At 37.3% G+C, this 24,613-nt stretch overlaps 2 protein-coding genes across 2 annotated transcripts in view; both read left to right on the top strand.

The window, feature by feature from the left end:
* Positions 1-4,679, top strand: part of LOC121725626 — a 34,006-nt gene extending 29,327 nt beyond the window's left edge. The window contains exon 2 of the mRNA XM_042112646.1: positions 2,477-4,679. Within this exon, the coding sequence (XP_041968580.1) occupies positions 2,477-2,818 (342 nt within the window). The 3' untranslated portion in view covers positions 2,819-4,679. The remainder of the gene's footprint in view (positions 1-2,476) is intronic.
* A 14,921-nt stretch (positions 4,680-19,600) lies between these two features.
* Positions 19,601-21,970, top strand: LOC121725525 (adult-specific cuticular protein ACP-20-like). The gene is made up of 3 exons (XM_042112534.1): positions 19,601-19,630; positions 19,917-19,988; positions 21,500-21,970. Exons 1-3 carry the CDS (start codon positions 19,613-19,615, stop codon positions 21,947-21,949), a joined length of 540 nt encoding a protein of 179 aa, XP_041968468.1. The 5' UTR covers positions 19,601-19,612; the 3' UTR covers positions 21,950-21,970.
* The last annotated feature ends 2,643 nt before the right edge of the window (positions 21,971-24,613 follow it).

The raw sequence follows: 24,613 nt of genomic DNA, 5'->3' as shown, positions 1-24,613 counted from the left end.
CCTGTGAGCGAGACACATTAGAATAACAATAGATTTCTAAGAATCCACGATTGAAGGATTACGGCGCTCCTCTTCCTAGATGCCGAAATTTACTGTTTTTAGATTATTATTAACTCATAATTTAAAAGCTACAAAATTATAATAAAATACAGTAATAATCATGCTGAAGCATATGAACATTCCTTTCTCCGTTATTAATTTCCTATTTTTGTTTATTATACTCATGATATCAGCTTCCAAAGTAATACCAATTTATTTAAATTCAAGCATACATTCAGTATCTCCCTAGTATTTATTTGAAACACACGCCAATAGATCGACAATTTCATTAACTGCATATTATTTGCCGTTAGCATTTTTTAAATAAATTTTCAGCTAAGATAATTAAAAAAATAGGATTTTGGTGCGATCTCGGCAATGCGGCAAATGTATGATCAATCATCAAGTTCGTTTGATCAGGGGATGGCCTTAAGGATAGAGACACTCAAACACCGTTCAGCGTTCCTGGCAGAAAAGTAGGTGTTATGTATCTTAAAATAATAATCATACTATTATTTTGAGATTTTACAATATTTGTAGAAAAATATTTAAGTCAGTTCTGTGAAGACGTCCGTCCGTCTTTGAGAATTTGAGAAGTTCAGTTTACAACGTAATTGGCAGTGTTGCGAAACTCGTGATTTCCATCACATCGACAGTAGCACCATGTGAAGTTTCAATGGAATCGGTGCTAGTTCGGAACCTAATTGTTCGGTCGCAGCGCCGCGGGGCCTCCACAAATATTATGCATGTTTCATTACCGCCGTACCTAATTCATAATCCGACAGTGATAAATCGGGGCCCGGCCGACAATAATTAGCTCCGCAATTACTGCGGCCCGTTTGAATCCATTACGTCGCCCCCCCCCCCCCTTCCCTCCCCCCTATACCCCCCGCACACCTCGCGATCGTGATTTATCGCGGTGTCTTACCGATCATAATTACTACGACGTATCGACTGCGAATCGTTATTAGCACCGCACGCTCGTAATTGGAAACGTACACGACCATTTAATTGAGTACGCCACCTGGCTCGATGGCGAAACAATCGCCGCCTAATTATATTTTAATCGCTACTAGACCTCCGGGAGGCGGAGGCGGGCGGGGTGGCTAACTCGTGCGACCGACGCCCGGGGCTCTGAGGACAGTTTAGGTCCTCCGAACGCCTCGACGGTCCCGTAAAGAGTTTAATTATGCCGCGGCGCTAACTCAATCTGCACATTGTGTGCCGGGGCTTTTTTAATATCCCCCCCCCCCCTCCCCGCAGGCGGAGGCGGGCGCTGCACCGGAGTTCATCGGGCGCAATAAATATTAAAGTTACAATATCATTGTTAGAACACTCGGCGGCGTGCGGCTGTTTCCGCGAACTACTGCCAATTGTGTGGAACCTTTGTTCGCAGCATTAACTATGGAGCCGTTATTACGGCGCTTATCAATTCTCGTTCCCCGCCCGGGGAAATTCCGGGAGGTTTTCGCGTGACGTGTGATCACGCGCTGACCACGTGGCGTCATCAATTTCGAAGGCGCCGCGTGAAAAATGCGCGACGTATGATATATCACCGCCCGATAGCGCTATTTTAAACTTTAAACCTAAAATATGTATCGGAAACGGGAGCGTGCGAAGCATTAATATTTTAATCTCGCGTGAGATTACGAGTATTCGCCCAACGACGTCTTTCGCAATTAACAGCAGTTGACGCTAAATAATTACTTAACAGTTTTATTAATTAAGCGACTGCAACTAAAGATAAATATTCATCAATCAATTTAAAAAATCTATCATTGAATGAAACTAGATAGTTTTGTACGGAGGCGATCAACTGGTAAACGTATTGATGCTCTACTTTCTATACACTACCATGGAAGCCGGGGAACGGCGCGGGGCGCACGGCAGCGCACGGCGGCGCTCGGCGACGCGCGGCGGGGCAATGCGCATCGCCATTAGCGTGATTAGAGGACCGGCGCCACTCGCGAATTCTTTAGGCCTCTCATTTCGTAATACACATATTTTATTATTTATGTAAGCCTGTCCCACTCCAATATGCTCTCCCTAAGATAACGCTAATATACATAAAACATTTCCCGTTGATGTACGAAATGGCTTTGGAAATTTTATAAATAAAACTCTACGGAATTGATATTGTGAGTGGTTATGTAATGAACCGGTACGATTTTGCTTATGCTCCTGCTGCGACTTTGTCTACATGCTGGCATTGTTTAGGACTTAACTTTTTAAATCAAAAATATGAATAGTTTTAGGAAATCGCTGCGATTACATAGAGATGTAGAGCATTTGAAACAACATATTATATTAATGTTCTATAAACTCAAATTACAATATTTAAGTGCTAAGGCTCAAAAGACGATACCCGAGTCCCGACTAACTACTCAGTAGCTTTTCATTTACCTGTGGATTAACGTCCCATTTTTGTTTTTTCCAGATGATGTCGTGTTCGTACCTGAACGCCGGGGGGGCCGGGGGGTCCGGAGCGGTCGGGGGGGTGAAACCGGAGCCGTGCTGGATGCCGCCCTTCACGCTGCCCGACCCGCCGCGCGCCCAGTTCTACCGCCCGCCGAGACCGGACCCCACCGCGCTGCCGGTCGACCTGGCGGCCCTGCCTGCTAACCTGGCAACCACGCCAGCCAACCTGGCAACCACGTCGGGGAACCTGGCAGCCGGCGCGTCGGGGAACCTGGCAGCCAGCCTGCCAGCGAGCGTGCCGGCGCTGGACCTGTCCACCTCCCTGAAGCCCCCGCCCTCCAGCGACGAGGAGTCGGAGTGAAGTGCGCGAGTGCTCAGACAGTGGGACCGTTCGCAGACGTTTAATTACTATCGACTTTGGCTCAACGAAAGTAGTCGGTAATAATTCACGATGCCTTCATTAAGTTATTCGGTAGTTTCGCCTCGTGTACGCCAGTATAGACTCTATCGCGGCACCGGAAGGTCGACGATCGCAGACGACGACGAATGCTGCCTCTAAATATTTAATTTTGGTTGTGAAAATGGCAATTTATGTAAAACTTACTCGCTGTGTAAATTCTTAATTACTGTCGTACTTAAGGATCGTTCGGAATGGATGTGTGAAACACATTGTACCTACGTTGTTTTATTTAAGGAAGTGATAACTAAATTTTAAACGAAAAGGCATATCTTAGCGTAAACCGTTTGTATATAAGTATAACATTGCTATTGTGCGTACTTGACTCGTATTAATTGTCTCTCATCCACAAACGTTTCTAGTTATCACGGGGCCATTTCTCATTGTAAATTGAAGATTTGTAATTGATAAAAATCTGTTCAAACTTAAAACTATATTGATCGTAACCAAATTAATATTTAATATGGTTGGTATGGTAATGGCCCTAAAAGAAGTGAGGGCAAATGCTTGTAGTTTTTGCCCTCATTTCATCAATACTTATGTGAGTATTGTTTATTTATTTTCAACATCATAATTAAATGTTTACTTCCATCGATACGAATGAATTTACTATGATATTCTAGAGTAGTGGAAGCAAATCACAACCTACTACCATTTAAAATATTTTTACACTACGAAGTATTAAAATGTATTATGCTATACCGCATTCTTGCCTGAATGTATAACGTAAGTGAGTAAAGGGCTCTTTACATCATGCAGTGCGATTATCGTCCACGATAACGTGAGAGGAAGCTGTCCATAACATACGGTGCTTTAATCCGACGACATGGGAGCGTGCCTCCGACGTAATCGTGCGCTATAAGCGATATCGCATCGCGTAATGTGAAATGCTCTTAAAGCATTTTCTCGCATTTCTGTGATTTGCCACGTTGTAAATAATCTCGAATAAATTCGTTATTTCGTTTATAGTCGATCTGTTACTTAAATTTCAATAAGTCCATTTATATTATTCATTCAATTGTAAATACTAGGTCATAATTAGCCGTAAGTAGACACATCTTGTACCTAAAACTTAGGCGCAAACTTCTTAGCAATAATGTTGATGCCAACATCTGATGCGTTTGGAGCTCATTGTTCCTTTTACGTGTTGCTATTTACATCTATTGTACATAGACAAGTATTATATTGAAAACGATTTATGCCCAAAAAAGGATTAATTTTAAAATAGACTGAGGCACACACACATGTAACGAAACTACGCCTAACAGCTTACTTTGCTAGGCGAACTGTCACTGTGTGTACAATTTTTGTGCATGTAGTCATCTTTACTTTTTTTGTCTGATTTAAAAACTATGTATGTAAAACTAAACCGTTTTCAATAGAACTCATGTCTGTAGATTGTTAAACGCTAACATTCCCATATAAAGTTAAGGATTTACCTCTGGTACATAAATTTTGTATAGTGACATTTGGCATATCAGTACATTAAAATGTTAGCGTTTAAGTCTTGCCGTCTATAAAATTGCACAGACTTGGACGAATATTGCACGTGAGTGGAATTGGTTGTGTTGCCATACATTGTTGCGAAAAAAATTAAAACGTCAGAAAAAGGTGGCAAAACTCCCTGCATTCCGGGAGAAACCTGGGTCTGGCAATTTATTAGCAAACCACTGTTATGGTGTTACCATTGCGTTCACAAAGAAATTGCAACTTATAGCCTAAGAGATATGGCAAAAGGGGGAGAAATTAAATTTTTGTAAAATAATTTCGTCGTTTTAATACAACTTTCTACACGCACCTATTATATTTCTATTTTACTATCAGAGAATTTGATTCCTAGGCAGATGGGGGACTTACGTACCTATTTTGTCTAAGTACTTGTAAATATAAGGGACTATAAAAGTGGTACGCTGGGTTAATCTGCAAATGCACAAAGTTGTATAGTATACTTAATACCTTCATTTAATCGCAACAGCAGAGAACATTCAATTGATAAAGTATTGTAAAGAAATAATATAATTATTTAACTTTTACCAATTTTACTGAATACTGTTACATTATACATAGCACGTAGCATAATATTATGGTACATACCTACTTACATTTAAATTTTAAACGAATGAATTTTAAACGATGAATCTAATACGAATTTAATTGTAACTCTACAGATTAGGTCAGGCCCTCAAACCTTTTTGTCTATTTTCAATAACATTTTACGACGCTGGCTAATTTTAAATTAAAAGTTATTATTCCGTGGGACAGAGAATTAATTTAAAATAACCTTCCACGGCTACGGACTCCAAATTTTTTGTTTAATTAAAAATGTTGGAGGGAGAAATGAATTTGATTACGACGAAGCTGAAATATTGTTATGGCCATTTGGAAAAACCTAATTTATTGTAGTATCGAATTAAGAAACAGATGGCCGCATAATTTAACATCGCAAATTAATTCACAAGCCTTTTGGAGTTTTTGTTGGGGCGGAATAGCCGAATGAAATAATTAGTATTCAAAAATATTTGAATGTTTAAAATCAAGAAAAAACATTTTGATGTTTTAGACACAACAATTGACTGTATAATGAGACATCAAGCACCTGCTGCTTCCGGTGTTTTCACAACAATCGAACCTCTTAAAAAATCTAGGACATACATACATACAGTAGCAGCGTTAAAGGTAAACAAAAGGGGCGCCAAATTTTTTCAGTACTATCAGCACCCTGGGCGCCGAAGAAATGTTGCTGGTAGTGCTAAAACCGGCCCTGCATACATACAAAAACCGGCCAAGTGCGAGTCGGACTCGCGCACCGAGGGTTCCGTACAAACCTGCAAGGTTTACAAAGTTCGTTTATTACGACAATCGAGTCATAACTATGGTATTTTTATTGCAAAATGAAATTCATAACATTACAATGGGGAAAGATGGAGGAGCATAAATTTAAGACAAAGATCTCTTTATCGTTTAAGTAATCCTTTATTTTATATTAACACATATGTCATTGAATTTAATTATAAGTATAACACTTTAAGCAGTTAGGACGCATTTAGATTATACAGCTACATTCACCAAAACATCGGGATTGAATGACGATGAGTGAGGTCGTCTTTGCCGTTTGTTGCCCTCCCCATACATAGTATAATAACTCGCGGTCATTGCTGTAACTACAATTATGTTTACAATCACAATTTTTTTGGTGGTATAACTACTTAAAATTTTAAGCTTTTCGGAATTTTTCTGTTACCTGTGCTGTAAGCTATTGCTTCTTACCAAATTTCGAGATTCTATGTCAACGGGAAGTGGTCTTTAGGTTTTAATTCCCTTGCGTGTAGTTGCGAGTTTCAAAATATGCGGTATCAATGGTTGTACTTTTGCGTTTTGCGTTTTTGCGTTGACTTAGAATTTTTTTTTTCACGGGTTAAAGGCAATTAGATCTAAGTATTTGATATGAATTTCAACTTGATAGCTCTACGCGTTCATGAGGAAAAAAGTAATAAGTTTATATTTATTAAAAAATATATATTTTGTAATGTAACTAAAAATTTAAGGTTTTCGGAATTTTTCCTTTATGTGTGCTATAAAACGTTGCTTCATGCCAAATTTCAAGATTCTAGGTCGACTGGAAGTACCCTTTAGGTTTTGATTCCCTTGCGAGTACTTGCGAGTTTCAAAATATGCAGCTTAAATTGCTGTTTCTTTTGATTGCGTTTACATAGAAGTTTGATTTTGTTACAGCTTAAAGGTATTATAGACCTGAGTATTTGGTATGAATTTCAATTTAATACCTCTACGCGTTTATGAGGAAATGGGTAGTAAGTTTAAAATTATTAAAAAAAAATATATTATGTGATGTAACTAAAAATTTATGGTTTTCGTAATTTTTCCTTTATCTATGCTATAAGACGTTGCTTCGTACCAAATTTCAAGATTCTGAGTTCACGGGAAGCACCCTGTAGGTTTTGATTCCCTTGCAAGTGTCGAAAATTTGCGGCATGAACGGCTGTATCTTTTGATTGCGTTGGCTTAGAAGTTTGATTTTTTCACAGCTTCAAGGGACAGTAGACCTGAGTAATTGATATAAATTTCAGCTTCATACCTCCACGCGTTCCTGAGAAAAAGGGTCTTGACAGACGGACGGACGGACAGACGGACAACAAAGTGATCCTATAAGGGTTCCGTTTTTTCCTTTTGAGGTACGGAACCCTAAAAACACATAAGTAAATTGTTAGATAACGTAAGTAACACTAATATATTTTTGTTTCATGGCTTAAGGACGCTATCACAAAAATTATTACAAAAATTAGCAGGTCAATACGAATATCGACGTTAAGGACATTAAAATAACATTCAATATCAGCGCGCCTTGTACAGTGGCGGTTACGACGCTCGCCGCTTTCTTGATAGGGCAAAAATGTATGAAGAAATTTGAGAGCGTTTCTTATTTTTCTTATAAATGGAAATGTTATTTATTTTTATATAAAATATTTAGCTATTCGTACAGGGGACTAATTAAACACAATTTTTTTTGTATATTTATTTTCCTTAGTTCAGTGTATTTAGCTATTTATAATGGTACCTAATCAAACCCCATTTTTTATCTTTTCCGATTATTGTGATGGTTAAAACTATTTATGTGAAAATTTTGTATGCGGCTAAAAAATTTTATTATCTTTCATTTGAAACCAAAACATCCTCGCAGTGTGACTCCTAATTCTTTAAAATGGTACCTGAAAATCCATACTAATATAATATTATAAATGCGAAAGTATCTCTGTCTGTCTGTCTGTCTGTCTGTCTGTCTGTCTGTCTTGCTTTCACGCCAAAACTACTGAACCGATTGCAATGAAATTTTGTATACAGTTATTCTAGAGTCTGAGAAAGGACATAGGCTACATTTTGATGTGGGAAAATATCTTATTTCCATGAAAATATCGATGAAAATGAATTCGCATTGCGCGTGGCCAGCGCTCATCCCGGGGGTCCTGGGTTCGAGTCCCGCAGGCGGAACAAAAAGTTTTCAATGTTCCTGGGTCTTGGATGTGTATTAAAATAATATTTCAAAAATCTTAAACATATTTTATGTATAATATTATAAAAAATCCAGAAATATATCGATGGAATGAACATTTTAGTTCTAATACGATTCAACAGATGGCGTTTTATTTTTTACTTTATTGTAACATAGAACTAATCATACTTATTAGTTAGTATGTTTTTGTTTATAGTTTTTAATACGTTAGAATATTATGTTTAATAATATTATCACTTGGTATAATAATAATCAATCTATCTTATCTTATGTAGAACTCCTACTGCATTTCTAATCCATACTATCCATACTAATATTATAAATGCGAAAGTATCTCTGTCTGTCTGTCTGTCTGTCTGTCTGTCTTGCTTTCACGCCAAAACTACTGAACCGATTGCAATGAAATTTTGTATACAGTTATTCTAGAGTCTGAGAAAGGACATAGGCTACATTTTGATGTGGGAAAATATCTTATTTCCATGAAAATTTCGATGAAAATGAATTCGCATTGCCCGTGGCCAGCGCTCATCCCGGGGGTCCTGGGTTCGAGTCCCGCAGGCGGAACAAAAAGTTTTCAATGTTCCTGGGTCTTGGATGTGTATTAAAATAAAATTTCAAAATTCTTAAACATATTTTATGTATAATACTAGCTGTTGCCCGCGACTTCGTCCGCGTGGACTTTAGTTTATAGCGCGCGGTGTCAACAAAATTTGTGTCAAATTTAAAAACTTTTTAAAACCCTGGTAAGTGCTTCCGGTGTAGCGCGGCCCTTAATTAATCAAAATACCCAAAAACAGCTATGCAGTGTGCACATAATCTATACTAATATTATAAATGCGAAAGTATCTCTGTCTGTCTGTCTGTCTGTCAGTCTCGCTTTCACGCCAAACGCCAAAAGTATCTCTGTCTGTCTGTCTGTCTGTCTGTCTGTCAGTCTCGCTTTCACGCCAAACGCCAAAACTTCCGAACCGATTGTAATGAAATTTTGTATACAGATAGTCTAAAGCCTGAGAAAGGACATAGGCTACTTTTTTACTGGAAAAAAGGGTTGTAAGGGGGTGAAAATGCGTAAATTTGTTCAAATTAAGTTAGTTCCAACAATTCATAATAGATGGCGCCGTGCGTCTTCTACATCGCGCTGACGCTTGCTCAAAAGTCTTTCTATAAGACGTGGTATCATCTTACATTTAAAGTTTCGATTTTTTTCGATTGTTATATCTATTCTACGGTATTAAATAACTCAGTACTTTATCTGTGCAGTGACGTAACCTTAAATCTATCAATGATAAATAGTTTATGGGTAAAGTTGTGTAATTGGAGGGCTAAATAAGCTTTAAAATTTGGCATAAAATATAAAGTTTAATATAAAAAAATGAAATACTTATTGTGTGCACACTGCACAGCTGTATTGATTTAAGGGGTACCAGGGTTTTTTTATAAAAGCTTTTGACACCAATTTTGTTGACATCGCGCGCTATAAACTGAAGTCCACGCGGACGAAGTCGCGGGCAACAGCTAGTCACTGATATTTGTGAAAAAATGTGATAGCAATTAGCGTCCTTAAGAGACATGTTAATGTTTTTAGCAAAAGTAAGCAGCTACACAGCCTGTTGCTGGCAAAGGCTGACTTTCTTAACCTTACTCCGTACGGTACGGATTTGGATGACGGTATTCAAGATGCAAGAGGAAACGAGAGCTTATAGCAAGTAATAGAGCAGCCGATAGTAAAGATTAGTATGATAGGAACCCTACGCCATATACGCATTTTGCAGTTTATTATTATAAATTATGCCATAAATCTGCAATCAACAACATAAACCCCTAGTTATTGGGCTTCTGATAATATCGGTGTAAATTGTGTTTTGAAAATGTATAATAGTAGAGCAAAGAAAGTACTTATCAAAAGGAAATTAAATAACTATCCTAATAGACGTATCTGACAAACCTGTAAAATTAAACAAAAGGTGAAATAGATAAGCAGCATATTAAAGTGCTCCCTCACCGGGAGCATTCGCTTGTAATGTAACGTTACAGAGTCGTTACAAGTCTTCTCGACCTGGCAAGGACGAGAGCAGGGGGTGCGATGAGGAGGGCTTCATACTGGTGGAGAGGAGGAAGAAGAAGCCCGCCGCCCGCAACCATCGCGGCACCGCGCCCTATGTACCTGAGCTGCGTCTGCGGAGCGAGGTCCCCGCGACGCCCCTGTACATATCTCGCCTGCACTGGTCCATGGAGGTCGAGGACGTCGTCAACTATATCAGTAAGAAAACATCCTTCCACTTGAGGGTCGAACGTCTGCAGTCTCGCCACAAGGTCAACTTCAGTTCCTTTGTGGTGAGAGTACCGACGCATCTTCTGTCGACGTTTGAAGCGGAGGAATTCTGGCCGACTGATGTGGTCTACCGAAGGTTCCGGGGAAGACTCCGGAATGAAGCGCGCGTCACGTCACCGATAACTCGTGATAAAGTGTAGTTATTAAGTGTATATAATTTATATGTATGTTAGTCATTAAGGTATATATTGTATGGGCCTATGTAGCCTGCTATAAATAAATTAATTTAAAAAAATGCGCACAGTGTGTAATATCTTGATATTATAGATTCGTTTTTGAGCATTACATAATGTAATGCTCAAAGTCGAATCTTTAATGTTACATTACACGTGAATGCTCGTCGTCAGGGAGGTACGAGTAGTATTGTAATGTAAATTACATTACAATACTACCTCCCTGACCTGACCCATTACAATGCTCAAAAACGAATTTATAATGTTACATTACAATTTACACGTGAATGCTCGTGGTGAGGGAGCACCTTTAGTATAATAGTTCACACACTTTTCACGCTGACAGTAACTACCATCATTCTAATGTAACGCCTTATACAAATTTAAATAGTAGGTAATTGGTAGGCAGCAGCCCGGAAAGAGATAAGGCCCATGCAGGCTATAAACATGATACCGCTAGTTATTAAACGGTACCTATGTACTACTTCGTAGGAACTTTTATAATATGTTTGGCGGTACACGGAGGTACACGTATTAGGATTCGTGCTTTGAAAATTCATGCTTTTGACGGTAGCTGACTCTCAAAAATTAAAATTTTGTCAGAGATGGTGTTTGACGTTGGCCGACATCGTAATATTTCTTATGCTCGCGCCGCACCTGCGTAGTGCTTCGTGCTTAAAACGATACCATTGGACGATCTGCGAGTAGACGATACGTCTCATCTCATAGCACGAAGCTTCGTACGATAGACGCATATGTGCGGCCGCGGCAGTAAAGGGTTCATGCTTTTCAGCAGTATTTGACTGTCATACTTCTCAAACAAACATTAAACCTAACTATACAGGGTGCAATTAAACCTACCGGCCAAATTAAGGTATCATTAGCTTTGTCCACACTGTGCCTTTTTCTGTTCATCAAGGGCATGCGTTATAGCGCAGTCAACAGCGAACGTGAGACATGCCCTCTGACCGTATCCAAAACTTCAAAACTGACAATTTTGACGCATTCAATTATTGAATGCGCCAATATGAAATTTGATGACAAAAATTGAAGATGAAAGTGCACAGTGTGGACATAGCTATTAGGAGAGTCCATTTACCAAAAAAATAGGGTGTTAATTTTTTTACAATAACATATTTTATCCCAATCAAAATTGCTTAATGGTCACTTTGTACAAATTACGATAGTCGATACGTCGCCGGCCGATCTCTTGCCGATGCACGCACGTAGGGGAAGAGCCGGGGTGACGAGGAGGGTAGCGCCAGGGAGGCACTGTTATCAATGAATGCCTAAGGGTTGATTCAGACCGCAACGCGACGCGTAGATGCATTTCTAAATTAGTATGGATTTGACAGATTCGCAAGACGTCTGACGCAATTGAAATCTGTCAAATCCGTACAAATTTAGAAATGCATCTACGCGTCGCGTTGCGGTCTGAATCAACCCTAAGCAGGATGGCGGCGCATGGCGCGTAGTGTCTATAATTTTGGTGTGTTTAAGAAAACTTTCGGAAGCTACTTATCAACATTTTAGTACTGAGTGATTATGAAAGAAAAAATACTTGTGTTTTTATTTTTATCAAGGATCAATTTATCAAAATTTGGCCGGAAGCCTTAATTGCAGCCTGTATAACTTTGATTTTTAAAGGGCTGATAATCAGTCCAAAATTCAAGATTACTGATGATACTTCGCCGTTTTCAAACTGCAAACGCGTTTCCATCATATCATCATAGACTATTTTGTACCTTACTCAATGAATCAAGAAAGAAACCTGGCAAAAGATACCTCCCTTTTCCTCCAGCTAATTAATTTTTGAACGAAGAACCTTTCAGTTACAATGTAGCACATGAGTGGTACTGAATATAATTTACAACGCCTGTGGCATACAATAGGCGGGCTGTAAATCAGAATCGAGTTAACTTTGATGACCTGTGGTGGGCCATTACATTACCTACTTGGTAGTTTTTTGTCTGCGTAAAAGTTACGAGGAACCCTGTAGTCTGTAGACCACATGGTGTAGTTGGAGAGATAAGAAATAGTGTAGACGGTTTATTTCTAATGCAAAAGCAAAACCTTGTCAGTTAGTCACTAATCAGTCAGTTTGACTACGTTCCTAACCTGCAAAAGTTTTTGAAATAGAAAAATTATTGATGTAGTTCTGTTCTATTAGTTTTGAAGTTTTATACATAAATTACACGATGGTATTATGTCTTATGAAGTTATGACTAATCAAAAGATGTATGTTAAGTACTCCTACAACTTGGTTGAAAATAAACTGAATACTTCCAGTGCTAACTACTAATCACTAATCAGTTTTTGTTCAGCCAAGTAGAATATGATCTAGCGTTGTTGTAGCTGTGGAATTGCCTCAAATCCTTCTTAGGATGTTATTATGGTATCATCCAGTCTCCACAGAAAAAAAATGTCTGAGACCAGAATCTTTTTACTATCTACCTGCGTGAATGTTTTCGTATCCGTGCATTCTTGCAAAAATTTGTAACGGCACAGAGATTGAACGAGTAAATCGGTAGTCTAGTTGGACGCTGTTAAGCATTTGTGCATCATCCCACAAAAAATACGTATTGAGTTATGAATGCAGTCATGTTCTTTGGATCGTTAGATAGATTTAGAACAAGACTGCATACATAATATAACTCAACAAAAAAAATGTGGGTTTAGTTTATACATAAATTCTTAACAGCGACCAGTTGTGAAGCTTAAATAAAAGTTACCAAAATATATGATATTAATGGGAGTTTGTACATATGGAGTGTGGACACGAGCTGTGAACACCAGTAATCGGCTTATCTCATTGTCCACCATTCGGCACCATTCGGCACCATTCGGCACCATTCGGCCCGCTAAACTGTAACGGAACTGAAATAAACAACACTTCACAAAAGATTTCAGCTATTAAATAAAAGATAATAATAGTATATTTTGGACCCTGAATATATTGTGCAAACTGCACACATAAGATGGGACAATTTCAACTAAGTACTCGTTTTATATTAATTATTATATAATGATCATTGCTTTATTATACAGGTAACAGGCCATAACAAAACAAAGTAATAATACTTTAGGGTGTGTATGAACTATGAGTCCCCATATATAGAGGTCACTGTGAAAGTAGCAGCGCTTAAAGACTAAAGAGCAATTTTTTATCTTTTATATTATGGACAAACTCATGACTCTGGGGCGCTTGCCTATATTATAAAAATCGCAAAAAAAGTTTTTGCGATTTTTATAATAAAAGCGCGGCTGATCCAGCTCTCCATGTCCTCTCACAGTGAACTCTATATAAGGAACAAATACACACCCTAAAGTTTTACCACTAAGTTTTGTTACATAAAATGTAGAAGTTCAGACAAAAAAATACTGCCCATCACATCTATCCACATTATGTAAATAAAGGTATGTTTTTGTCTTTGTTAAATACGTAAGGAAATGGGCTTGACAGAGAAGAACTAGTAATAATCATAATCATAATATTATACAGTGTGAATTTTCGCATACATCCTTATAAGTAGTAAGTGGCTGAATTCTGATAACTGTAAGCCTTTTTTTATGAAATAAGGGGGCAAACGAGCATACGGGTCACCTGATGGAAAGCAACTTCCGTCGCCCATGGACACTCGCAACATCAGAAGAGCTGCAGGTGCATTGCCGGCCTTTAAACATTAGCCTACATGAAAATAAATGCAATTAAAATATTGGACAAATCCCAAAATCAAATTTTTACTGATAAAAGCTTGCAAATGGCGCCGTAAAACCTTAACATATTTAAAGGTTTTATTAATAGAACTAGCCTTTTCATTTTAACAAGAACCCATGTATCTGCTATTAGGTATATTGAAATAATATGATAGGATAGGATGTAACATGTAACGACTACGCAAAACATATTTGTAAGTTTAATTAAATGTTTTGACCGTATGTAAATCTTCATGAACATCGTATTAGGGGTAGGTACGTATTTTTTATCTGTCGGCAATTTTCCCGCCCGAAGCATTGTCTAAGGGTACGGTAATAATGTAGCGATGGAGGGCAGCGGCCGCTGGACAGAGCTCGTACGGTCGGGCTCACAAGTTTTGACCGTCATAATATTTATTTATGTTATTTGGTCATTGGAAGCTGAAATTGTTGAGTTTTGCATGAAAATAGAGTACGGTAACCGCTGTAATGCAGGTAGAGCTGCTATGAGTAGCTGCAACATGCTCCGATATTGAATAGAGATTAGAGATAGAGCTATTTACTCTAAGCTGCTGTTGCAGCTTGGTGTAAATAGCTGAGATTTTGAATCGTGGTAGAGCTAAAACACCAAAATGTAACATTCTTAGATTTTTACTGTAATTAGAAATAGCTAGAAGTTCGCAGTCCGCCGCTAATTTTCAAACTGCAATATCCATTGCCTTTTAATGGTGATAGAGCAAGGCCAAGGTAGGTCAATATTTTCCGACTTTTAATAAACGTAGAGTTACAGCACACAGAGCTATTTATAAAATTTTTGGATAGAGATAGAGTTTATGACACCAAACTGATATATCCTATCTTAAGTCCGATTTTGAATAGATAAAGATAGAACTATAATTTAAAGCTACAAATAATACAATATTCTTCAATTTTGTAACCATTCAATTTGATTTTAAAACAACTTCAATAAGGAAAAAGTTAAGGCCTTTTTAATCACGTCAAAATACCCAGCTAATGAAAGTAATAATATGCAAACGAAACCTTGTAGGTGCGGTGTACGGTGTTTTCTTTCGTACCGCTTATTGGGATACAATTTAATAATGTAAGCACACATCATTATGCGTGGCCGCCGTCTGGAACACGGCCGGGTACGCCGGGTAACGTTGGGTACCGTACCCAACGTCGGGTAACGTAACACAAACATTCCCCAGGTAACGAGATAACAATCTGAGAACCGCTAATGAAGACGAATACGCGTCACGCGTTATCGGCCACTCGTGTTCGTCATAACTTAATTAACGCATTTTAATTATAAAAGGTGTCTTCTATTGTTTCGTACGAGCGTTTTATATGAAAACTTTTTAATTAATTTCCTCTGTTTTAATTAATTATTTCTAACATTATAGGTACATTGTTAAAGCAAGTAACAACAGTTCCTACTGCATGTAGTTATGATAAGATCTGTATAAGTTATTGTTTTTGTAAAATAACTAATAAATAATAACGTTATTCGCTCGCTTTTCATGTTTAAGACCAATCAACAGTTCGGGAAACAAAATAAAAAAATTACCTGTCTAGATTCTACTAGTGTTAGTACGTGGAAACTCACAAAGAATCGTAAGTAGGTATAACATATTAAAAGTAACAAACTGTTTAAAGAATATAGTAAAAGTAAGTATGTAGCGCCTACTTTATTCACCCAGCAATAGAGCAAACAAAAGTATCGTTTACTTGTTTAATAAACGCAATTAAATTCCGAACTATTTGCTCTAGCGATAGATGCCGTCCAGCGCCGTCCACAAACACGAATACGTCTTGACGGTCAAAGTTTTAATAGATCGTTTATCCCGCAATCAAGTCGGTAATAAATTAACGCCATTACTAAATTATGCCGAGCTTCTAGATTAATCTAGAAGTCCGCAGTCCGCCGCCGCTCTTACATTATTACAGCATTCATTAGAGTTCGCTAATTACTCCTTGCTTTAATGAATAAGCTCTAATGAACCACTTTCTGTTAATTAAAGGCGGCGAGGGTGGGGTAGGGGGGGCGAGGCGGCGGGAGGGGGGGCGGTCGGAACTTTTCTCCGGGCTCTGATTGCAAATGTGAATTTGTGTAAGTCTGAGTGGAAAGAGTGTTTCAGTGAAAAGGGGTAATGAAGCGGTCGAGAGCCGAATTAGTTGCGATTGCAGCCCGCGCCCGCCCGCGACCCTACTATAGCTATCATAATAATTAGACCAACTTGATATTATGTAATTAGGGTTGTCTACTGTTTGATGAGACGATCACAATTCACAGTAAATACCTAGTTATCAGTTATCACAATACTGTTGAGAGAACTATTCTTAGTCGTTAGCAAAATATCGTAGCAATCATTCTTCTCTGCACAGCTTTAAAGAACTGTCTGCTACAAAGGCCATAAAATTATAAATAAGTACTTATTACTTCCAAATTTTAAAAATAAGCTCCAATGCTATATTACTAAGGTTGAGTTGCACCAGAGGCGTGGTTAAAGTTAAAGTTACGGTTAAAGTCATGGTTATAGTTAAGGCTAATTTAACATTAACCTTAAGAGGGTGACTAACCCAAAAAAATCAAACATCGTCCTTCTCTCTTCACACTCACGCCCGTCTTTCATATGCCAGGTGAAAAAGGACGATGCGGATTCATCGCTAAATTAGTTTTTTCTCAATAACTCGATAAATATACATCATTTTAAAAATCCGCTAGGTCGATCTCTTAATGATAGAATTTTATACAATGTGTTAAAATATTAACTTATTTCAATGCACGGTTATGGCAATAAATGAAAAATTCGTGAAAATTAGATGCATCTTTGTGATTTTTTTCTATCGAGAAAATTTTAAGATATCATGTTTTTGCTTAGATCGAATTCTCGTAAATATAATGTAGTATCTAATTTTAGAAAATGAAACAATTCGGGGCTTATTTTCAAATATAAAAATGAATTATAAAATCGACACTTTAGGGTTAGTCGCCCCCTTAACTTTGACCACAGAATTTGACAGAAGACGTTGCTGGTCCGACAAGGCTTTATAAGAATGAGGGCGGGGGCGCTGCTGGTAAAGGAGAACTGTCAAAAATGGCGTTTTTGTACGATGACAGCGTTAGTTCCTTTTTTCGCCACGTGCATTTAAAGCCTTGTCGAGCTCTATGGTTATGGTTAAATATGGCGTCTTGATTGCGTCCATTTTTAACTTTAACCAAAGATTTGACATTTTGCATTGTAGTTTAAAAGTTATAGTTAAAGTAAGTTGGTGCAACCCACCCTTAATATCCTCATATAAGTCATAACGAGAAAATAATATTATAATAATAATTATTAATTATGCTTTTAAGAAGATAGGTACGTTTCATTGCTAGAGATTTTGGATCGCTGACTTAAAAATGCGCTGCTCAAATTACCGACTGACCTTAATGCAGCCTAAAAAAAATGTCTGATTTTTTTCTTTTCAGACTTATTTTAACTCTATTATTACAATAAAAAATACATTAATATTATTATGACTAGATACAGAATACCTACTCATAATATTTAATTTTGATCTTGTTACATTTAACATTATTATACAGACTGTCCGTTCATAAGTACCTACTTACCTGCATATTGAATAGTTTCAAAAATCATGAAACCTCTATAGCCTAGTAAACGAATGCCCAAAATGGGGGTCTGTTTGGGCCTTAGAAAAGTCGAAAGCAGAAATTTTCCAAGCAGAATCATTCGTTTACTAGGCTACTAGTACGGTCTAAGTGTGAAATACATGACATTGAAAACAAGTTGTAAAGAAAATCGGTCAAGTGCGAGTTAATCATGCGCAAACTAGGGTTCCGCAAATCGTAATAATCAAATTCTTCAGTCGTTATTCGACAGAATTTGCATTTTGCCTGGTTAAACTTTGCTCTAGCACTAACATATCGGTTATTCATTAATTAACTTAATAATATGAAGGACGCGACGCGTCGGCACCTATGCTGTAAGTATTTTTATTGAAGTCGTCTGATTTCTTGCCCAATATTTTTAAGTAGCTACGTACATAAATATTATATGCTTCGTGCATATCAGATTTATTGCCAATTATTTACAATATAATCAACAATCATCAATCAATAACAAAAATATACTAATATTATCCATACATCCTTAACCATCCAACATATACATATATATACAGTATACATACTAATATAAATGCGAAAGTGTGTCTGTCTGTCTGTCTGTAACCACTTCACGCCTAAACGGTTGAACCGATTGGGCTGAAATTTGGTATAGAGATACTTTGATTCACGGGAAAAGACATAGGGTACTTTTTATCCCGAAAAAATGTACGGTTTCCACGTGATAAACTAATTTGGCGCAATCTAGTTTATTATAAGGCGAACGAGTGTCTTTCTGACTGTCAGTCAGTTAGGTAAGGTCGCTGAACCTATTTTTATAAAATTTATACGGAGATGAAGAAGTCTCGGATAAGGACATTTTAAATTTCTAGGAAAAACGATTTTAATCAGCATCTAATAAATATAATTAACATACGGAACCCTGAAAAGAAAAGTCTGATTCATATCGCGTGATCGTTTTCAGGCAAATTAATATTGTATAGGTTTAGGTGTGTCATACATTACTATGCTGAATATTGATACTAGTTATATGTTTCTACATAAACCGCAATACTAGGGTAATTGCAAGTACCTTGCTAGTTACTGTCTATTAGTTATTTTACTCATTAACTTTATGACTATACCTACCTATTCTTAGTGTATAAAAACTACAGCAATTAAAAAATTAAATTTAACTTCAACTAAGTTTTTGTTCAACAGCGCAATTTAATAGATATGCACTCTGCCATAGAATTCTGCTTCTGTCTTTTACGATGATATAAGGAACACATTTCAGGATTAATTACCGCCGAAAAAATACCATACCCACGAAAATCCATTCTGTAATTTTTAAACCAGCATGAGCATCCGTATCTAAATACTTATCTATATTCTATATCAGCTATCCTTTTTCAGAAACTTTCACAATATAATAATATATTTATAAAAGACAGTAACTATTTATTAGAATTATGCAGGTCCCTAGCAGAATTGACGCTCTGAAAAAAAACGAATTTCCCTCTAGGGTAAAACTTGCTCTGCTCTACTTGTTGGCAATTTAGCAAACTAACACCAAACAAAATAAGTACACCTTCCTAATTACTACTCACACGTGGTAGTTCCGACGAAAAACGATTGTACAATGTGAGCAATGAGCATCGTTCAATTAAGTCAATTAAAGTAAGGCAATTACAAATAATGTTGAGAATTTACGAAAACCGCGCTAGTGGCGATATACGAATAGTCAATAAGCGTGAAACAGGCAGGATATTGTGGGATTAACCAACTGCGCTGTATATATAGCGCCTGCGCTCGCGCACACCACCACTGGAGTGACTAACAGGATTCAGTAACAACCATGTTCACTTTTATCGCAGTAAGTATTGTTGTCGATCTTATTAGTTTGTATTGTGTTTAAATTGAGGTATTTTTTAGATTACCTAATAGTTCTTTCTCTAATTTTCATGTAGGTAAATAAAAAATGTTTTAATAACTGCTATAGTATCTAAGGTACTAGTCACTTGATAGTTATTTAATTTTGGCCTTCTCTTTTTTACTTCCATCAAATTTTAAAATGCTTTGATTCCAATTACTGGATTTCTTCTGTAAAGTCTTAAGAAATTATTAGGGCTGACTAGTAATTTGACTAAACACATTTTCAGATCACGTGCCTCCTCGGAGTAGCGAGTGCTGCTCCTTCAGGAGGGTGGGGACTCTCCGCTATTGATAGCATTGTGAGTATACTCAATAAGTTGTTGAAAAGCGTACAAAAATTGATAAAGTCAAGCTTATATGTAATTATTTTTAAATACATAATATTAAAAGATAATATAAAATATATAACTACCATCAATTTGACTCTGTATTTAAAAGTAGTAGATGTTCCCCGCACTTCCCCGTGTCTTCGTTTATAGTCTGTCAAAAAAATGAAGAAATTAAAAAGTGGCAACATCGTAGTGTCATCCCTTTCAAATCAATCTAAGAAAAAAGGGATGACTGTACATTAAGCGACACAAAATACCTAATAACGTAAGTACTTACCTACCTATATCTTTTCCCGCCATCTATTCTATAATCACATATTACAGCAAAATCCGTTGCTATGTTTTAACGCTGCGTTTCCACTGACGCGCAGCGGAGCGGAGCTTAGCGGTGCCGAATTGACCAATCACCATGCTCGAAATCTCCGCTGTCATTCCGCTGGAATAGCACGATTGGTCAATTCGGGCACCGCTAAGCTCCGCTCCGCTTTAGTGGAAACGCAGCCTAAGGGTCAATTCAGACCGCAACGTGACGAGGCGAGGCGCGACGCGACGCGACCTAAATTTGTATGGATTTGACAGATATCGTCAGCGTGAGACGTCTTGCGAATCTGTCAAATCCATACTAATTTAGAAATGCATCTACGCGTCGCGTTGCGGTCTGAATTGACCCTTAAGCTCTAGCGGTCACACCCATTTAATGATGAATTTAAGAACCAGAACCAGACGAATTTAAGAACTTGCCTTTCAAAGTATTTAAAAGAAATTTGACATTATGGCTAATAGAAAAATGTTTTTATAATATGAATGAATATTTTGCGCACAAAAATTTATAGGATTGATTGGACTAATTATTATTATTATTAATTTATGATTTATGTGTATAAATGAAATTGTGTAATTTATTAATTATTGTGACATCTCTTTTATTATATTTGACATTAAATTGACATTGTATATGAACTTAATAGCAACACAAATAAACGTATTTTCTATTTTCTTTTTAAATGCATGTATTTAAATTCACACACCATTGTTATGGTAGAATGTACAGAATCTTTTGTTATGACTTAATACTATCTTTGTACTGCATTCTTGTGAATAAAGAATTATGAATTATGAATTAAGATGATTAAACTTCAATTTAATGAAGAGTTTGACAGCTGATAATGTACGGGGCTTATGTTATGTCAAATTCAGGTAATTAGTACAGTTAATTAAGCAAATTATATTCGTTTCAACTTTCTGAGTGCAGCAGTCAGAGACGAATAATTGTTACATTACTGTATTATTAATATGAAGAATTTAACATACTACTCGTATATTGTCATACCTACATTATGTAGTACCTACACTATAGATTATCTTTTACATCCATTTAATTGAAGTTTAATCATCATTAAATGGCTCTGAGTGGGGCCGTAAGGGACTCTAGGGTCAGACAGGAGGAAGCGCCTTTGCTAACCACGTAACTTTGTTTCCAGTCCATCCCCAACTACGGCTTTAACTACGCGGTCAACGACCCCAGCACAGGTGACAACAAGGCGCAGTCCGAGGTGCGCAACGGCGACGTGGTGAAGGGCCAGTACTCGCTGGCGGAGCCCGACGGCACCATCAGGGTCGTGGACTACACCGCCGACGCCGTCTCCGGCTTCAACGCCGTCGTCAAACGCATCGGCGCCGCCCAGCACCCCCCCACGCTGCGGCTCCAGCCCATCGTCAGCAAACCCATCTCCTACCTTAACGTAGCCCCGGTCTCCTACTCCAGCAATCTCATCGGCCTGGGCGGATTAGGCCACGGATTGGGTGGATTAGGCCAGGGTTTGGGCGGCCTAGGCCTCGGCCTAGGTAACCTAAACGGACTCGGCTTGGGCGGCCTCGGCCTGGAGTCGCTCGGCCTAAGCGGCCTGGGGCTAGGTGGATGGAAACACTAAAACGACAAACTTAGTGCCAGCTGTCAGGGACTGTTATGTGATAAATACCTTGTATGATTTAATATAAGACCTCATGTTATGTACTTGGCGTTTATTTTACCTTATTGTCTATATTTAAGTTCCAATAGTATGATTGGAAAGCGGTTTTTTCCGGGAAAGTTTCAAAAGCTGCAAGTCATATATTTTCCTTTGCTTGAAAAAATGAGAGTACTATTATAGACCAGTGGTACACGGTAGTACTCTACCTTAATAAAAATACGGCCCATATAATAAAGGTTAGAGTAGTAAGTAAGTAATACGGGCCACAAATACGTTTTGGTCTTAAATTTTTTTGGCATTAAAATTAGGTCCTTCAAAATTTGCGATTTAAAATGGAAAAGTGTTCAGGGAATTTCACTACGATTTTGCGATTACGATAAAGTCTCGGTGGGCAGGAGGTTGATTATAGCTGATATAGTAGTGTATAGACTATACAATATAGTATGTACGTTACCGTTAATGTGCGTAAACCAGTTAGACTGCAGATTAAAAAGGTATTCTGCAGATTATCTGGGCGAGTCAGTAAAGTGCAAAAAGTTTATTATATTCTCATTAAATTATATAAAACAGGTTCTTGTTTGAATAAAACATGTTATTTAGTTGTAGAGAATTATTTAATATATTGTAATATTTGGCCGTAAACAAAGGATTAAATTATTAAATTTTAAGTAAAATGTTACCCCACTAATAACAAATTGATTGTATGAACTTGAAAAAAATATCAAAACAACAATAGTCTTAGGTTGGTTTTTATAGGACTTTTACGAAGAAAGAGAATGCAAACTAACTAGGTAAAGTGTAAATATAAACTTTTTTTTATTTAAAATTTTCACACTTTAACGGATGGTATCAGGGACAGGGCCGTAGCTAGGGGGGGGCATAGTGGGGCAATGCCCTACCTTAAAATCACAATGCCCTACCTTAAAAATACCAATAATCGGCCAAGTGCGAGTCGGACCCGCGCACGAAGGGTTATACCGCGCACGTACCGTTATAGAGCAAAAATAGTATGGGACCTACCTACCTACCTAACCCTTAAATATTTTTTTTTACTTTTATTATTATTTATTAAATTACATATATTATTAAGGCCTTTGTGAAAATTTCAAGTGCCTACCTGTTGTCATCATTGATAGTTAAGCAAAAAATGTTAGAAAAATCACGTTTGTTGTATGGGATGTATGAATGTATGGTTGTCCTTAAATATTTAATTTATTTTGTTTTTAGTATTTGTTGTTATAGCGGCAACAGAAATACATAATCTGTGAAAATTTCATTTCTCTAGCTATTACCGTTCTTGAGTTACAGCCTGGAAACAGACGGACAGACATCGAAGTCTCAGTAATAGGGTCCCGTTTTTACCCTTTGGGTACGGAACCCTAAAAAGGAAGACCTAAAGGACTTGCATTACAGGTATTAGACAACAGAAATATACTTTATTCTTATATAAACTATACATTATATAGTTAAGATTTTTATTATACCTTTAAAAACTTTTTGTTCCGTTGGCAGGATTCGAACCCGCGTCCCCCGGATTAAGCTGCCACACGCCCAACCATTGGGCCACAGAGGTCGTCGATAATAATTCTTTGTTCTGTGTATATATGGCATTTGAATCACGATTACATGAAGCGATGCGTCCATTTAATTATAATCTTAATGAAAAAAAAAGATGTAGTACTGCAGTGTGCGAGTCCACGTTTTCAACTTTAACTGCAATTAATAGGCCTCAAAGACTGTCAATGGGTCACGAAAGAATGGCTGGTATGGTATTTCTGGCCTTTGAAAAAAAAAGAACAAAAAAAGTTGATCTGAACGAAGTTCTTCGCATTTTTAATAATATGGCGAATCGTAGAATTCAGCTGTTTTAAATATTTTATGTTATTTTATTATTAATTATTATTTTAATATGTTTGCAGAAACAATAATAATCTAAATATATTTTTAGTCGTATCTATTGACTCGTATCACCCAACCCAACAATTAATTATTATTTCCTCACTCTCACTCACACGTGGATCGCTACATCCAGAAGTTTAACCATATTTTTCGCTTGTTCTTCGTAATTGAGGATTTAATAATATGTAGTTCTTAGATATAGTGCTCATGCTTTGTCACAGAATTTTTTTAAGTATCTAAGAATAACTATTGAATGAATTGAATACATCATTGACCTAGAGATAAATCAAAACAACAAATACTAAAAACAAAATAAAATCAATATTTAAGGATTCGTGTTTTTTGGCCTTTTTTGCTGCATATTGATATTAATGGCAACAGTAGGCACTGGACATTTTTGCGAAATCACTTAATTAATTAATAATACAATTAAAATAACATTTATATTTAAAGGGGGCTCAATTACAAAAAACACAATTTTGGCCTATTTTTTATCTATATCGGTACGAAACCCTTCGTGCACGAATCCGACTCGCACTTGACCGATTTTTTTTGCTTCCGCCCTACCTGTGACCGACGCTGCCCTACCTCAAATTTGACTCTAGCTACAGCCCTGCAGGGAATCTGCAGATTACCTAGGTAATGTGCACGTTAACGTATTCTTCATTCTAACGGTAACATGTATTATACTGAGACCAGAGATCAATTTCAGATTTACTGCAGAAC

This window comes from Aricia agestis, chromosome 1 (assembly GCF_905147365.1).
Source record: "Aricia agestis chromosome 1, ilAriAges1.1, whole genome shotgun sequence".
NCBI lineage: Eukaryota > Metazoa > Arthropoda > Insecta > Lepidoptera > Lycaenidae > Aricia > Aricia agestis.
The sequence above is the reverse complement of the archived record's forward strand: the minus strand, read 5'-3'. Positions and strand labels throughout refer to the sequence as shown.

Excerpts from the sequence above, each read along its gene's own strand:
- LOC121725525 (XM_042112534.1), top strand. Across the intron at positions 19,989-21,499 it reads TCTCCGCTATTGATAGCATT|TCCATCCCCAACTACGGCTT; the intron begins GTGAGTATACTC and ends CTTTGTTTCCAG.